This window comes from Oncorhynchus masou, chromosome 18 (genome assembly GCF_036934945.1).
Source record: "Oncorhynchus masou masou isolate Uvic2021 chromosome 18, UVic_Omas_1.1, whole genome shotgun sequence".
NCBI lineage: Eukaryota > Metazoa > Chordata > Actinopteri > Salmoniformes > Salmonidae > Oncorhynchus > Oncorhynchus masou.
The window spans coordinates 75,198,759-75,216,474 of record NC_088229.1 but is presented as its reverse complement, the minus strand read 5'-3'; the positions used below and the strand labels follow the sequence as shown (position 1 = coordinate 75,216,474).

Here is a 17,716-nt window from a genome sequence, read left to right as displayed (position 1 = left end):
TCTGCGCATGCTCTGAGGGCGCGGCTGGGGATGCCGTCTGGGCCTGCAGCCTTGCGAGGGTTAACACGTTTAAATGTTTTACTCACCTCGGCTGCAGAGAAGGAGAGACCGCATGTTTCCGTTGCAGGCCGTGTCAGTGGCACTGTATTGTCCTCAAAGCGGGCAAAAAAGTTATTTAGTCTGCCTGGGAGCAAGACATCCTGGTCCGTGACTGGGCTGGATTTCTTCCTGTAGTCCGTGATTGACTGTAGACCCTGCCACATGCCTCTTGTGTCTGAGCTGTTGAATTGAGATTCTACTTTGTCTCTGTACTGACGCTTAGCTTGTTTGATAGCCTTATGGAGGGAATAGCTGCACTGTTTGTATTCAGTCATGTTACCAGACACCTTGCCCTGATTGAAAGCAGTGGTTCGCACTTTCAGTTTCACGCGAATGCTGCCATCCATCCACGGTTTCTGGTTAGGGAATGTTTTAATCGTTGCTATGGGAACGACATCTTCAACGCACGTTCTAATGAACTCGCACACCGAATCAGCGTATTCGTTAATGTTGTTATCTGACGCAATACGAAACATGTCCCAGTCCACGTGATGGAAGCAGTCTTGGAGTGTGGAGTCAGCTTGGTCGGACCAGCGTTGGACAGACCTCAGCGTGGGAGCTTCTTTTTTTAGTTTTTGTCTGTAGGCAGGTATTAGCAAAATGGAGTCGTGGTCAGCTTTTCCGAAAGGGGGGCGGGGCAGGGCCTTATATACGTCGCGGAAGTTAGAGTAACAGTGATCCAAGGTTTTTCCACCCCTGGTTGCGCAATCGATATGCTGATAAAATTTAGGGAGTCTGGGACAATATGGGCTCTGTAGGGGCCCTAAAGGAAGCTGCTCAGAACTCTGGGACAATATGGGCTCTGTAGGGGCCCTAAAGGAAGCTGCTCAGAACTCTGGGACAATATGGGCTCTGTAGGGGCCCTAAAGGAAGCTGCTCAGAACTCTGGGACAAAATGGGCTCTGTAGGGGCCCTAAAGGAAGCTGCTCAGAACTCTGGGACAATATGGGCTCTGTAGGGGCCCTAAAGGAAGCTGCTCAGAACTCTGGGACAATATGGGCTCTGTAGGGGCCCTAAAGGAAGCTGCTCAGAACTCTGGGACAAAATGGGCTCTGTAGGGGCCCTAAAGGATGGATGCATTATAAATGTAAACTACATGCGGGTACATCACCAGGCATAGAACGAGAGAAGGGCATCACACTCTGGTCCTCACAGTGACACTAGACATACTGGACAACCTTACCCATACAGGAGGATCTCTGTGTATTTATTGTTGTGCTACACATTATAACACAAGTGATATTTCTCCTTGTAGTTTAATAAAGGGCTTTCAGACAAGACACAGGGGGGGGACCTCAGACCGTCCCTATAATCAAAGGAAGGACATGAACTCTAACCAAAGCTCCTCTATCTCAATCAAAACACAGAATGTCATCATTTTGATCACCAAATCGTACAAACAAAGTCGTTAAAAATGCAAAAGATGGAAGTGTGGCAATTGAAACATTTAGAATATGAGAAGAACGACGCACAACTGCCACCACAAAGAGCCTTTAAGACCAGGATTGGCTGGGAGCTAAACAGGATATGGTAAGGGCTCATTTCAGCACGGCAGGATACACACACACAGAGCCCTGGCCCCAGCCACTGTCCACCCCTCCATATGAACATCACAGGAACCTCTGTGGTTGTTTCAGGGTGGTCTAAGATCAGATGGCCACGTGATAACCTTCTCTTCCTGGCCCTCAGAAGTCCCTGTTTGTAATTGAACTCCTGAGAGAGTAAAGAATGGCTCTTCTGGACAGCCACACTCCTACAGATCCTACAGATATCTGGACAAACAGGACAGTCTCCTACAGATATCTGGAGAAACAGTCTCCAACAGATATCTGGAGAAACAGGAAACAGTCTCCTACAGATATCTGGAGAAACAGGAAACAGTCTCCTACAGATATCTGGAGAAACAGGAAACAGTCTCCTACAGATATCTGGAGAAACAGGAAACAGTCTCCTACAGATATCTGGAGAAACAGGAAACAGTCTCCTACAGATATCATGCAGCCTACCTTTGGGCCAATCCAGGTATCCCAGTGTGGACCCAGTGTTATAGAGCCTTTAAGACCCGTTATTCATGCTAGATCTTCCCCCTTTCCTCACCACCAAGGAAGTGTTTTCATTTGAAGATCAAAACAATTTCTCAGGTAATCTGGGGCCTCCCGGGATTCTGTTACCCTCCCCTCTCCTCACACTCTGAAAACCCATGAATGAAACTCCACACACAGAAGTTCTATTTTTACCCCTCTTTTCCTGCTTCCCCCTTTTTCACTTTGCCAGGAGATTAGGAGGAGGAAGAGGAGGCAGAGAAGACGAGTAGATGAGGAGGAAGAGAAGAGGAGAAGACGAGGAGCAGAAAAGGGGTTGAGGAGGGAGAGGGGAAGGAGGCTGTTTTCCAATGGGTAACCACTCAGGGGGCAGTCCCCCCCCCTGGGGAAATGGACAGGAAATGAAGGCAGGGTACACCGGGCCCAGATGCTGCTGCTCAACCAGCTGCCCCCCCCCCGTGTTTTCTTTCCGTCTCATCTCTCAAACTTGTTCAACTGTATATTTTGTTTTAAAAATGTTTGACTTTAAATCAATTAAAACTACAATATGTAACTTTATGGATGACCTGACCCCCAAATTCACATAGAAATGTGAGTTATAGATCTGTCATCCTCATTGAAAGCAAGTCTGAGAGGCGGTAGATCTGTTCTGTGTGTGCTATTTCGGTGCTTCCCGTTCATAAGTTTTGTTTTTGAATCTTGTACTTTTGGTTTTGTACACCAGCTTCAAACAGTTGAGAATATAATATTTTTGGTAATGGACAATGTATTTCACAGCGGTTTAGATGGTACAGTGATTCTCTACACTATACTTACTTGTTTTGTCACATAAACTGAAATTAGGCAAACTATTAGATTAAAATTTTAGCAACCAGGAAATGGAGGAGCGCTTTCTACATAGTGCATCTTTAACACAAGGAGAAGGAGGACATTGCATTTGCAGATTGTGAATCACTTGACTATTACGGTGTTGTGGAGATCAACTGGGAAGAAATGCATACTCCGATTCCAAGGTCAACAACGTGAATAGGTTGGATTTGCCTAAATAAGCTGTTAATGTGTTATTGTTCCTCGGTGGAAGGCTCATCTTCCTATGAGTCGGTGGCGAGGATACTGTTCTCCTGCCACCACACTTCCTGTGAGTCGGTGGTGAGGATACTGTTCTCCTGCCACCACACTTCCTGTGAGTCGGTGGTGAGGATGTTGTTCTCCTGCCACCACACTTCCTGTGAGTCGGTGGTGAGGATACTGTTCTCCTGCCACCACACTTCCTGTGAGTCGGTGGTGAGGATGTTGTTCTCCTGCTACCACACTTCCTGTGAGTCGGTGGTGAGGATGTTGTTCTCCTGCCACCACACTTCCTGTGAGTCGGTGGTGAGGATACTGTTCTCCTGCCACCACACTTCCTGTGAGTCGGTGGTGAGGATGTTGTTCTCCTGCTACCACACTTCCTGTGAGTCGGTGGTGAGGATGTTGTTCTCCTGCTACCACACTTCCTGTGAGTCGGTGGTGAGGATGTTGTTCTCCTGCCACCACACTTCCTGTGAGTCGGTGGTGAGGATATTGTTCTCCTGCCACCACACTTCCTGTGAGTCGGTGGCGAGGATGTTGTTCTCCTGCCACCACACTTCCTGTGAGTCGGTGGTGAGGATGTTGTTCTCCTGCCACCACACTTCCTGTGAGTCGGTGGCGAGGATGTTGTTCTCCTGCCACCACACTTCCTGTGAGTCGGTGGGGAGGATGTTGTTCTCCTGCCACCACACTTCCTGTGAGTCGGTGGCGAGGATGTTGTTCTCCTGCCACCACACTTCCTGTGAGTCGGTGGTAAGGATGTTGTTCTCCTGCCACCACACTTCCTGTGAGTCGGTGGTGAGGATGTTGTTCTCCTGCCACCACACTTCCTGTGAGTCGGTGGTGAGGATACTGTTCTCCTGCCACCACACTTCCTGTGAGTCGGTGGTGAGGATGTTGTTCTCCTGCCACCACACTTCCTGTGAGTCGGTGGTGAGGATACTGTTCTCCTGCCACCACACTTCCTGTGAGTCGGTGGTGAGGATACTGTTCTCCTGCCACCACACTTCCTGTGAGTCGGTGGCGAGGATGTTGTTCTCCTGCCACCACACTTCCTGTGAGTCGGTGGCGAGGATGTTGTTCTCCTGCCACCACACTTCCTGTGAGTCGGTGGCGAGGATGTTGTTCTCCTGCCACCACACTTCCTGTGAGTCGGTGGTGAGGATACTGTTCTCCTGCCACCACACTTCCTGTGAGTCGGTGGCGAGGATACTGTTCTCCTGCCACCACACTTCCTGTGAGTTGGTGGTGAGGATATTGTTCTCCTGCCACCACACTTCCTGTGAGTCGGTGGTGAGGATACTGTTCTCCTGCCACCACACTTCCTGTGAGTCGGTGGTGAGGATACTGTTCTCCTGCCACCACACTTCCTGTGAGTCGGTGGTGAGGATACTGTTCTCCTGCCACCACACTTCCTGTGAGTCGGTGGTGAGGATACTGTTCTCCTGCCACCACACTTCCTGTGAGTCGGTGGCGAGGATATTGTTCTCCTGCCACCACACTTCCTGTGAGTCGGTGGTGAGGATGTTGTTCTCCTGCCACCACACTTCCTGTGCGCCAACGCTGGGTCTAAAAAAGGTCTATTCTCCTACAGCCATTCTACAGGTGCACACAGCCCCATCCTGTCCCATTTGTGTCTCAGTGAATGGGCTCTTTAAAATATGACACCTTCCCATGAAAATAACCCCCTGGGCCGTGACAAGGCAAGGGGGAGAGATGACATCATCGTCTTCAGTGGCAGACCAGTCAACCAGATCTGGGCATCACTGCCAGAGCAGAGCAAAGTCTTTCACAGAACACAAAACCCATTCTGTTCTAACAACAGAACTCAGGTTCGCTATGCAGCAGAGTTGTATGCGGACTGGTGCAATGTTAAACTCACTGTGCGGCAGAGTGGTGGCTGACTCAATTCCTATGAGAAATTAAAAAATGTTTTCATGAATTTCTATCTTCTACAGTATTTTAAATAGTGGGTCAGTTTCCCGGACTCAGATTAGACCTTTCTACTTCTAATCTAAAAAAAAACATGCTAATTGGAGATTCTACATTAAAAGTGCCTCTTGTTCCAGGACTCGGCTTAATCTGAGTCCGGGAAACTGGCCCTTTATGTTCAGTAGAGTTCATACATCAATGTTGCACAGTGTTAGGTGTCATCTCTAGCCAGGTTAGGGCTGATATTTGGGGGTTCAACCAGTCTAAACCAGCCGACCCAGTCTGAACCACCTGACCCAGTCCAAACTAGCTGACCCAGTCCAAACCAGCTGACCCAGTCCAAACCAGCTGACCCAGTCCGAACCAGCTGTCCCAGTCCAAACCAGCTGACCCAGTCTCACACTAGAGGGAAGAGGGTTCAACCAGTCCAAACCAGCTGTCCCAGTCCAAACCAGTTGTCCCAGTCCAAACCAGCTGACCCAGTTTGACACTAGCCGTGTCCCAGGTCTGATCATGGCCCAACTTCTGTGACCATCTTAATTGGTATGAAAATGACCCCAGGAGCTGGCAAGACAGCACAAATAGATTGGTCTCACATCAGGGTTTTCCTGTTCCAAACCACAACTGTCCTTTAACCATACACCAGACATAACTTGATATCCTCTCCTGACAGGTTAGGGGTGATATTTAGGGGTGATATTTGGGGGTGATATTTGGGGGTGATTTTTGGGGTGATATTTGGGGGTGATATTTAGAGGTGGTATTTGGGAGTCATATTTGGGGGGTGATATTTAGGGGTGATATTTGGGGGTGATATTTAGGGGTGATATTTAGGGGTGATATTTGGGGGTGATATTTAGAGGTGGTATTTGGGAGTCATATTTGGGGGGTGATATTTAGGGGTGATATTTGGGGGTGATATTTAGGGGTGATATTTGGGGGTGATATTTGGGGGTGATATTTGTACTTTAACTGGCCCAAGTGGCCCTCTTCTCTCTTGGAACGGCTTCCCTTGGCTCCCGTTCTCTTGTTCTTGTGCGTAGTGTTGGAACAGTCATAAACTATTCCAAGTCTGTTCCAACATTCTGCAGTGCGACACACACTCTGTAAATTCCTGGGATATTTCCTATTCCTGTGGCTCTGCCGAATATGCTGCAGCTAGCCAATCAAATCACAGAAAACAGGACTGCTATACCTGAATCTAATTGTGTTGTTGAGATATTTACCGCAGGTTGTTTTTAATCAGCAGAACATTCATGGACATCAAAGCCTTGCTCCTCCAAGTTTACAGTATTAGTCGTATGTACGGTACACATGGTACACATCGTCCAACCAGATGCTTACCTGCAGATTCCTTCTGGACAATGTCGTATGTACGGTACACATGGTACACATCGTCCAACCAGATGCTTACCTGCAGATTCCTTCTGGACAATGTCGTATGTACGGTACACATGGTACACATCGTCCAACCAAATGCTTACCTGCAGATTCCTTCTGGACAATGTCGTATGTACGGTACACATGGTACACATCGTCCAACCAGATGCTTACCTGCAGATTCCTTCTGGACAATGTCGTATGTACGGTACACATGGTACACATCGTCCAACCAGATGCTTACCTGCAGATTCCTTCTGGACAATGTCGTATGTACAGTACACATGGTACACATCGTCCAACCAAATGCTTACCTGCAGATTCCTTCTGGACAATTCAACAACAATAAGAAACAATAAAAGATAAGAATATGAACATAAAGAAAATGGCATTAGAGTAGAATAAACATTTTAGCATCAGTGTAATACAGGAAGGCACAATTATAGTCCAATATTTGGAGAGGAACCAGCATTTCTTCACCGCCTTAGGAAGTAGAGGCGCCGTTGCACCCTCTTGACCAGAGTGGTGGTGTTGTTGGTCCATGTCAAATCCTCTGTGATCCGGACAACGAGGAACTTAAAACTGCTGACTCTCTTTACTGTAGTCCCATCGATGTGGATCGGGGCATGTTCCCTCCTCTGCTTCCTGAAGCCGACAATCAACTCCTTTGTTTTTGCCGACGTTGAGGGAGAGGTTGGTGTCCTGGCACTCCAATTCCAATTCACTTACCTCCTCCCTATAGGCTGACTCTTCATTGCTGGTTATCAGGCCAACAACCGTGGTGTCGTCAGCAAACTAGATGGTGGAGTTGGTGTCGTGAAAAGCCTCACAGTCGTGGGTGAACAGGGAGTACAACAGAGGACTGAGGACACACCCCTGGGTGGCCCCTAAGGGAGTACAACAGAGGAGAGGACACAACCCTGGGGGGCCCCTAAGGGAGTATAGCAGAGGACTGAGACACCCCTGGGGGGCCCCTAAGGGAGTACAGCAAGAGGACTGAGGACACAACCCTGGGGGGGCCTGTGTTAATAGTCAGTTGTGGGTGAACAGGGAGTACAGCAGAGGGCTGAGGACACACCCCTGGGGGGCCCTGTGTTAAGAGTCAGTGTGGAGGAGGTGTTGTTGCCAATCCTCACAGCATGTGGTCTGCCAGTCAGGAAGTCCAGGATTCAGTTGCAGAGGTGTCCAGACCCCGGGCTCTGAACTTGTTGTCAATCTTGGAAGGAAACAACAGTGTTGAATAATGAACTGTAGTCAATGAACAGCATTCTCACATAGGTGTTCCTCTTGTCCTGGTGTGTTACGGCCATGTGAATAGTGATGGAAATGGCATCTTCCGTGGATCTGTTGCAGCAGTAGGAAAATTGGATCAGCCTCGAAGAGTGAAAGCACCTGGTTGTCCGGAACAACGAGAGTCCTCCTGGATGACTTGGTATTGTCTGCCTTGAAGCGAGCATAGAATGTGTTAATCTCATCTGGGAGGTGTGCAACGCACAGCTGGATTTGCATCCTGGATTTCCATTTGTAGTCTGTGATAGTCGGTAGTCCTTGCCACGTGCTGCGAGCCGGAGTTGTCGAACATCAATTGAAGTTTGAGTCTGTATTGTCTTTTTGCATCCTTAATGGATTCGCAGAGCTCGTACCTGCTTGCCTTGTATGTTTTGCGTGCGACCAAGTCATCAGGGTTTGTTCTGTTGACATTGAATGCTGCAGTACGGGCTCTCAGCATTGTACGGATATCTCCGTTCATCCAGGGTTTTTGGTTGGGGTAAGTCCGGATTGTTATTGTGGGTACAACATCATCAACACATTTCCTAATGAAGCTTGACTGACTATGTATATTCCTCAATGTTGATGGATGAGTCCTGGGTGGATTAATCTTTGAACATATTCTAATCACTATTCTCTAAACAGTCCTGCAGCATGGAGTCTGCCTCCTCTGTCCAGCGCCTCACTATTCTCTGTGTTGGTGGCTCCCTCTAGAGTTTCTGCTTGTAGGCGAGGTGTAGGAACAGAGAGACGTGATCTAATTGGACAAATTGGGGGTGGGGTATGGCTTTGCATCATGGATGTTTGTGTGTACATGGTAAAGCACACTGGATCCTCCTATGGGGAGGATACATGGTTGGTAATATTTTGGGAAATATTGGTTTTAGACAGGCTTGGTTAAAGTCACCCGTGACAATAAAGACTGCTTCTGGGTGAGAGGATTCTTGCTGGATAATGAGCTTTTACAGTTAGCTGAGTGCTGCCTTGGCGTTTGCTTGTGGCGGTATGTACACAGCTGTGATAATAACACACGTGAAATTCCCTTGGCATATAGTGGGGTTGGCATTTTAGCATCAGAAACTCCAGGTCGGGTGAACAGGAGCTCGCAATGTTTTCAAATTCGATCCACCAGGACTAACCTATGGAGAAACACCCCCCCCCCTCGACACTTCTCAGAAGTATAGCAGGGTCGTCTTTATTGTCTGTAAGCCACATCTCATGATAAAAAAACAGCATTCCCTGATGTCCCACGTGTGACGCTCTGTTCATCTCCACATTGTACACCGTTAATTCTTCTCACTTACTTTCACACCGAAATGTGTCCCTTTAGGAAGAACGCCTTTCTTAGCTCACCCCTAACCCACCAACCACCAGGCATGAATCAGTCCTGGATTGAAACAGTATTTGAAATCTTTTGAAGTGCCGCCCGGTGGGTGGGTTTTTTGGGGGGGCTATTGAATCCATTGCAACAGGTCAGGTCAATTAAGCACAGCTGAAGTATGTGAAATGATTTCAAGTAGTATTGAACCCACGTCTGTCACGAATCCCCATTTATCATTGTTGTTGTGTAGCGGGGCAGTGAGTGACAAGGGTATTTCAGTGGCACGCTATAAATACATCAAACAGAGCTGAGGGAGGGAGAGAGAGAGGGGGGGGCTGCTTAATGTAACAGCATCCCTCAGAACCGCCCTGTTGATTCTAGACCCCTCTTAACCCTGAGGTTGGATTCTGGGCTGTGTCCCAAATAGCATCCTATTCCATGTATAGTGCACTACTGGCTAATACAAAACGTCTAACCCTCTATCCTGTCCTGTCCTCTGCTGAAGAGTTAAACCAGTCTTCTGGCTGGTACAGACGTCTAACCCTCTGTCATGTCCTGTCCTGTCCTCTAATGAAGAGTTAAACCAGCCTCCTGGCTGGTACAGACGTCTAACCCTCTGTCCTGTCCTCTACTGAAGAGTTAAACCAGCCTTCTGGCTGGTACAGACGTCTAACCCTCTGTCCTGTCCTCTACTGAAGAGTTAAACCAGCCTTCTGGCTGGTACAGACGTCTAACCCTCTGTCCTGTCCTCTACTGAAGAGTTAAACCAGCCTTCTGGCTGGTACAGACGTCTAACCCTCTGTCCTGTCCTGTCCTCTAATGAAGAGTTAAACCAGCCTTCTGGCTGCTATAGACGTCTAACCCTCTGTCCTGTCCTCTACTGAAGAGTTAAACCAGCCTTCTGGCTGGTACAGACGTCTAACCCTCTGTCCTGTCCTGTCCTCTACTGAAGGGTTAAACCAGCATTCTGGCTGCTATAGACGTCTAACCCCCTGTCCTGTCCTGTCCTGTCCTCTACTGAAGGGTTAAACCAGCCTTCTGGCTGCTATAGACATCTAACCCCCTGTCCTGTCCTGTCCTCTACTGCAGAGTTAAACCAGCCTTCTGGCTGGTACAGACGTCTAACCCTCTGTCCTGTCCTGTCCTCTACTGAAGGGTTAAACCAGCATTCTGGCTGCTATAGACGTCTAACCCCCTGTCCTGTCCTGTCCTCTACTGAAGGGTTAAACCAGCCTTCTGGCTGCTATAGACATCTAACCCCCTGTCCTGTCCTGTCCTCTACTGAAGAGTTAAACCAGCCTTCTGGCTGCTATAGACATCTAACCCCCTGTCCTGTCCTCTACTGAAGAGTTAAACCAGCCTTCTGGCTGCTATAGACGTCTAACCATCTGTCCTGTCCTGTCCTCTACTGAAGAGTTAAACCAGCCTTCTGGCTGCTATAGACGTCTAACCCTCTGTCCTGTCCTGTCCTCTGCTGAAGAGTTAAACCAGCCTTCTGGCTGCTATAGACGTCTAACCATCTGTCCTGTCCTGTCCTCTACTGAAGGGTTAAACCAGCATTCTGGCTGCAATAGACGTCTAACCCCCTGTCCTGTCCTGTCCTGTCCTCTACTGAAGGGTTAAACCAGCCTTCTGGCTGCTATAGACATCTAACCCCCTGTCCTGTCCTGTCCTCTACTGAAGGGTTAAACCAGCCTTCTGGCTGCTATAGACATCTAACCCCCTGTCCTGTCCTGTCCTGTCCTCTACTGAAGAGTTAAACCAGCCTTCTGGCTGCTATAGACGTCTAACCATCTGTCCTGTCCTGTCCTCTACTGTGGCTCTTTTAGATGTTCTGCTAAAACCACAGAATTAGAATGTCAGTTCAAGTGATTCTGGTGGTGGTGAGTCCTACTGGCAGCAGGTAGCCTAGTGGTTAGAGTGTAGGGACGGCAGGTAACCTAGTGGTTAGAGTGTAGGGGCGGCAGGTAGCCTAGTGGTTAGAGTGTAGGGACGGCAGGTAACCTAGTGGTTAGAGTGTAGGGACGGCAGGTAACCTAGTGGTTAGAGTGTAGGGGCGGCAGGTAGCCTAGTGGTTAGAGTGTAGGGACGGCAGGTAACCTAGTGGTTAGAATGTAGGGACGGCAGGTAACCTAGTGGTTAGAGCGTAGGGGCGGCAGGTAACCTAGTGGTTAGAGTGTAGGGACGGCAGGTAACCTAGTGGTTAGAGCGTAGGGGCGGCAGGTAGCCTAGTGGTTAGAGTGTAGGGGGGCAGGTAGCCTAGTGATTAGAGTGTAGGGGCGGCAGGTAGCCTAGTGGTTAGAGTGTAGGGGCGGCAGGTAGCCTAGTGGTTAGAATGTAGGGGGGGCAGGTAGCCTAGTGGTTAGAGTGTAGGGACGGCAGGTAGCCTAGTGGTTAGAGTGTAGGGATGGCAGGTAGCCTAGTGGCTAGAGTGTGGGGGCGGCAGGTAGCCTAGTGGTTAGAGTGTAGGGACGGCAGGTAGCCTAGTGGTTAGAGTGTGGGGGCGGCAGGTAGCCTAGTGGTTAGAGTGTAGGGGCGGCAGGTAGCCTAGTGGTTAGAGTGTAGGGACGGCAGGTAGCCTAGTGGTTAGAGTGTAGGGACGGCAGGTAGCCTAGTGGTTAGAGTGTAGGGACGGCAGGTAGCCTAGTGGTTAGAGTGTAGGGACGGTACGTAGCCAAGTGGTTAGAGCGTAGGGCCAGTAACCAGAAGGTTGCTAGATCAAATCCCCCGAGCTGACAAGGTTCAAATCTGTTGTTCTGCCCCTGAACAAGGCAGTTAATACACTGTCATTTTAAATAAGAATTTGTTCTTAACTCACTTGCCTAGTTAAATAAAGGTACAAATAAATACTAGGGTATTAACAATACTGACCTGGTTAAAACCTCACCAATTGAATAGGTGGATGCCTGAACAAACAGACACATTTTCAGGCATCAAGAGGGGAGAAAATATGAGTAAAAGGGGGAGACAAAAAATATGGTTTCTTTTGGCTGTAAAACTGCATGGTGGTGGATTAAAATTAAAGCAACAGCAGTGTGGTGGAAGTGTGGGAGAGAGAGCGCTCTAACTGAACAGCTCTAACTGAAGGGCTCTAACAGAAGGGCTCTAACAGAAGGGCTCCAACTGAACAGCTCTAACAGAAGGGCTCCAACTGAAGGGCTCCAACTGAAGGGCTCCAACTGAAGGGCTCCAACTGAAGGGCTCTAACTGAAGGGCTCCAACTGAAGGGCTCCAACTGAAGGGCTCTAACTGAAGGGCTCCAACTGAAGGGCTCTAACTGAAGGGCTCCAACTGAAGGACTCCAACTGAAGGGCTCTAACTGAAGGGCTCTAACTGAATGGCTCCAACTGAACAGCTCTAACAGAAGGGCTCTAACAGAAGGGCTCTAACAGAAGGGCTCCAACTGAAGGGCTCCAACTGAAGGACTCCAACTGAAGGGCTCCAACTGAAGGGCTCCAACTGAAGGGCTCCAACTGAAGGACTCCAACTGAAGGGCTCCAACTGAAGGGCTCCAACTGAACGGCTCCAACTGAAGGGCTCCAATTGAAGGGCTCTAATTGAAGGGCTCTAACAGAACAGCTCTAACAGAATGGCTCCAACTGAAGGGCTCCAACTGAAGGGCTCCAACTGAAGGGCTCCAACTGAAGGGCTCTAATTGAAGGGCTCCAACTGAAGGGCTCCAACTGAAGGGCTCTAACAGAAGGGCTCCAACTGAAGGGCTCCAATTGAAGGGCTCCAACTGAAGGGCTCCAACTGAAGGGCTCCAACTGAAGGGCTCTAATTGAAGGGCTCCAACTGAAGGGCTCCAACTGAAGGGCTCCAACTGAAGGGCTCCAACTGAAGGGCTCCAACTGAACAGCTCTAACTGAAGGGCTCTAATTGAAGGGCTCCAACTGAAGGGCTCCAACTGAAGGGCTCCAACTGAAGGGCTCCAACTGAAGGGCTCCAACTGAAGGGCTCCAACTGAACAGCTCTAACTGAAGGGCTCTAATTGAAGGGCTCCAACTGAAGGGCTCCAACTGAAGGGCTCCAACTGAAGGGCTCTAACTGAAGGGCTCCAACTGAAGGGCTCCAACTGAAGGGCTCTAATTGAAGGGCTCTAACTGAAGGACTCTAACTGAAGGACTAACTGAAGGGCTCTAACTGAAGGGCTCCAACTGAAGGGCTCCAACTGAAGGGCTCTAATTGAAGGGCTCCAACTGAAGGGCTCTAACTGAAGGGCTCTAACTGAAGGGCTCTAATTGAAGGGCTCCAACTGAAGGGCTCTAATTGAAGGGCTCCAATTGAAGGGCTCCAACTGAAGGGCTCTAATTGAAGGGCTCCAATTGAAGGGCTCCAACTGAAGGGCTCCAATTGAAGGGCTCTAATTGAAGGGCTCTAACTGAAGGGCTTACCAAGAAGACAGTGAATGTTTCTGAGTGGCAGAGTTACAGTGTTGACATAAATCTACTTGGTAAGAGCTGAAAATGGCTGTCTAGAAATGATCAACAACCAACTTGGCAGAACTTTAAGAATTTCAAAATAAATGGGCAAATGTTGCACAATCCAGGTGTGGAAAGCTCTTAGAGAATTACCCAGAAAGACTCACAGCCGTAATCGCTGCCAAAAGTGATTCTACAAAGTATTGACTCAGGGGTGTGAATACTTATGTAAATTAGATATTTCTGTATTTCATTTGAAATACATTTGCTAAAATATCTAAAAATATGTTTTCACTTTGTCATAATGGGGTATTGTGTGTAAATGGGTACAACAACATCAAAACATATGTAATCCTTTTAGATTTCAGGGTATAACACAACAAAATGTGTAATAAGTCAAGGGGTATGAATCCTTTCTGAAGGCACTGCCAAAATCCCAAACTATCCCTTTAAATGGTTCTATGCAGTTTTTATTTTAGTTTTTATTAATAGTGATGCGCGAGTTGACTCATAACCCCCAGTGGGTTGAATAAAGACAAAACGATACCTTAAACAAAATCCATCAATGTATAATTATTGTGCAATTTATATCTATAGGCTACATTGAGGGTTATCTTTCACAGTTTTAACTGAATTATAATATTTTGATTTATTTATTTAAATAATCTTTATTTAACTAGGAAAGTCAGTTAAGAAGAAATTCTTATTTACAATGACGGCCTACCCAGGCCAAACCCGGACGACGCTGGGCCAATTGTACACTGAATTTAGACGACCAAACCCCTATTTAAAACCAATCACCATCTCTCCAAAGAAGATACTAAATACAGTGAGTTTGTAAACATTCTTTGTGAAATGGGCTTTTAAACGATGTGAAACTTTGAAATGTTTGATGTAATGTTCATTTTAAGCGTGGTTAAAAAATTCCCGAGCATCTGTATGATTGTAGCATGATAAACGAAAGAAAAAATATATTTTTTTATTACATTGTTGATATTTATATGTTTACTTTATGAAAACACTAACATTAATAGACAAAAAAATACCAACAAATGTCAAAATGAATAAATAAATGGATTGATGTAATCTCAGCCTTTGGTGCCTGGCCTCCTGTGTGGTTAAAGTACCCAATCAATTTACAATGTACAAGGCAGCTAGTCTTCAACTTTTAACGGGTGAGCATTTTGTTGTGTCCTGTCGGTCTGTTTTGCCCTGTCGTCGCTGCCAGTTTGGAAGACGTTGTTAAGGCCTCTAGAATGGGCCAAGTGATATAAAAACACTCATTATTCATTAATACTCTGTAATGTGTAAACACTTTACCGAGCTCGCGCCAAATAACTTGTAATTACAGGAAAATCTGTGAAATACAAAACCCGTCCCCTCAATGAATTTCATTCATTCATTAACTACGATTACAGTAGCAATTACTTTTCTTTTTTTTACAGTATAATACAGTCAATTTTACAGTATTTTACTGTGTGTCATTACACATTACTTGCTTTAATACCGTATATATATATATAACAGTTGTTGTACTGTAATATTACACACAGAATGTTACTTGCCTGTAAATTGCTGTCAAACTCATAATAACACCTTTACAATGTAGTCATTACCCCTTTACAATGTAGTCATTACCCCTTTACAATGTAGTCATTACCCCTTTACAGTGTAGTCATTACCCCTTTACAATGTAGTCATTACCCCTTTACAGTGCAGTCATTACCCCTTTACAATGTAGTCATGCCCCTTTACAGTGTAGTCATTACCCCATTTGCAGTGTAGTCATTACCCCTTTACAATGTAGTCATTACCCCTTTACAGTGTAGTCATTACCCCTTTACAATGTAGGCATGCCCCTTTACAGTGTAGTCATTACCCCATTTGCAGTGTAGTCATTACCCCTTTACAATGTAGTCATTACCCCTTTACAGTGAAGCCATGACCCCCTTTGCAGTGTAGTCATTACCCGTTTACTGAGTAGTCATTACCCCTTTACAGTGTAGCCATTACCACTTTACAATGTAGTCATGACCCCCTTTGCAGTGTAGTCATTACCCCCTTTGCAGTGTAGTCATTACCCCCTTTGCAGTGTAGTCATTACCCCTTTACAACTTAGTCATTACCCCTTTGCAACGTAGCCATTACCCCTTTACAACCTAGTCATTTCCCCTTTACAGTGTAGTCATTACCCCCTTTACAACGTAGTAATTACCCCTTTACAATGTAGTCATTACCCCCTTTGCAGTGTAGTCATTACCCCTTTACAGTGTAGTCATTACCCCCTTTACAGTGTAGTCATTACCCCCTTTACAGTGTAGTCATTGCCCCCTTTACAGTGTAGTCATTACCCCCTTTACAGTGTAGTCATTACCCCCTTTACAGTGTAGTCATTACCCCCTTTACAGTTTAGTCATTACCCCTTTACAACATAGTCATTACACATTTACAGCGTAGTCATTACCCCTTTACAGTGTAGCCATTACCCCTTTACAGTGTAGTCAAAGAGCCCCTGTCAACTGATGCTGTGGCCTATCAACTTCTGCAGAATAGAAGTTAGAGGTTTATTCTCCATTTTAAGCTCTAACCCCAAACTCAAAAGCCGAAAGAGCCCCATCAATATATACTACCGGTTCTGATAGAATGACACCGATTTATAAATAGCACTCACCTCTGCGAGCAACGTATCCTGCTGATCCTGGCTCAAAGTAAAATTCCCTTGGTGTAACGGGCTGCTCCGTAACACGGTGATATGTAAGGTAAGAAGTAGAAGTCCTAAAAGCAACAAGAGTTCTGCCGCCAATCGAACCATCCTTTTCACCTGACCGGTCTTTGGTCCCTGCGGTGATGCAGGGGGTCCTCCGCCAGCTCCTCCCGCTGCAGACACTCCCAGCTCCGGATCCGCTGCGGGCGAGGAGCCGCAACACCACTTCGGAGCCACTTCTGGATTCAGAATTACAATTTTAAGGGGAAAGGGGTGGGGGGGAAGGAGAATAGAGGAATCAAGAAAAACAAATCGGTCAAAATGTCAAGTTTGGGACCACGTGGTTATGTTAGGTTCATTAATATCAGATCAGCGTCGGTGGAGAGCAGTCTTCAAGTGGAACAAAAAGTGGGTTCAGATTCAATGTGTAAAAACGATCAAAGTTTTTTTTAAAGGTCCATACAGCGAGGTTCAGGTTTCCTTTGGTATCCCCGTGGATGATATGCCTCTTCTATGTCGGAGTGGGTCTCCAAAGTTATTTCTGCAAAATGCTGTCAGGGCGACTGTGTAAAACTGCCCATGGGTAAAGTAATGAAATAACTACGGAATTATTTGTTAGTTTGTTGCGCCCAACGTGTATACTATGTTAAAAAAAACATGTAGTCTTATCGCGTGTTGCACTCCAGGTAGAGTCTTCTATCAAGAGAGTTGCAGCCCGGTGTTTCCGGCGCCACGTTCTCCACCTTTTTTACCAGAATTAAACCTTTTCCTCGCCTTACAATCAGACCGTCTTGCTCTCTTCTCTCTCATCTGTGGTACGCAGGACTCCTTGGTTTTGATATTTTGGACACATTCTCCCTCCCGCCCATTATCTGGGCTATCATCTATCCAAAAGCGTCATATTGAATTCGCAGATGGCGATTAACGCGTTGGTGTGGTACACCTTTGGCACACCATCACACCACCCAAAAAGTGGATCTCCCGGAAGAAGAAAAAACAACTAGTTTGAGGAGTTCTCCCTTTCAAGCACAACCGTTATCCATCCAGTCGCGAATCATGCTGCTGGCTATTCTCCGCAGTGTAAAACCAGAAGCCTTCCGATCCAAGCGTCAAGTGCGTCCCTCAGCTCTCACCGTGTCCAAAAAGTGTAAAACCAAACGAGAGCCTGTCCACACTGTATACACGCTGTTTTTCTCTCGCAGCACTCTCCTGTAGGCGAAAGTGTTTGTATACGCCCCTCTTCTGGTTTGCTGTCAAGCCCCCCCCCCCCCCCCCCCCCCACCCCGTTTCTTAATTTAACCCTTTCTATCCTTTCAGCGCCGGTGACACGAGAGGGACGGTGGCAATGCAACTCAGCATGGCGCGGATAACATGCAAGCCACAGTCAACCCACTGGACACTGTAGCCCGCCATCTGCATATGTGCTCGATGTTATTGCATTAACTGATCATATTGACTTTAAAAGTGAAGATATGAC

General features: G+C 47.1%; 1 protein-coding gene across 1 annotated transcript in view; it reads right to left on the bottom strand.

The window, feature by feature from the left end:
• The window catches only part of ism1 (isthmin 1), a 105,364-nt gene extending 87,890 nt beyond the window's left edge, over positions 1–17,474 (bottom strand). The window contains exons 1-2 of the mRNA XM_064924481.1: positions 16,703–17,474; positions 16,207–16,478 (exon numbers count right to left, since the gene is read on the bottom strand). Of these exons, the coding sequence (XP_064780553.1) occupies positions 16,207–16,347 (141 nt within the window). The 5' untranslated portion in view covers positions 16,348–16,478; positions 16,703–17,474. The remainder of the gene's footprint in view (positions 1–16,206; positions 16,479–16,702) is intronic.
• Positions 17,475–17,716: the final 242 nt, after the last annotated feature.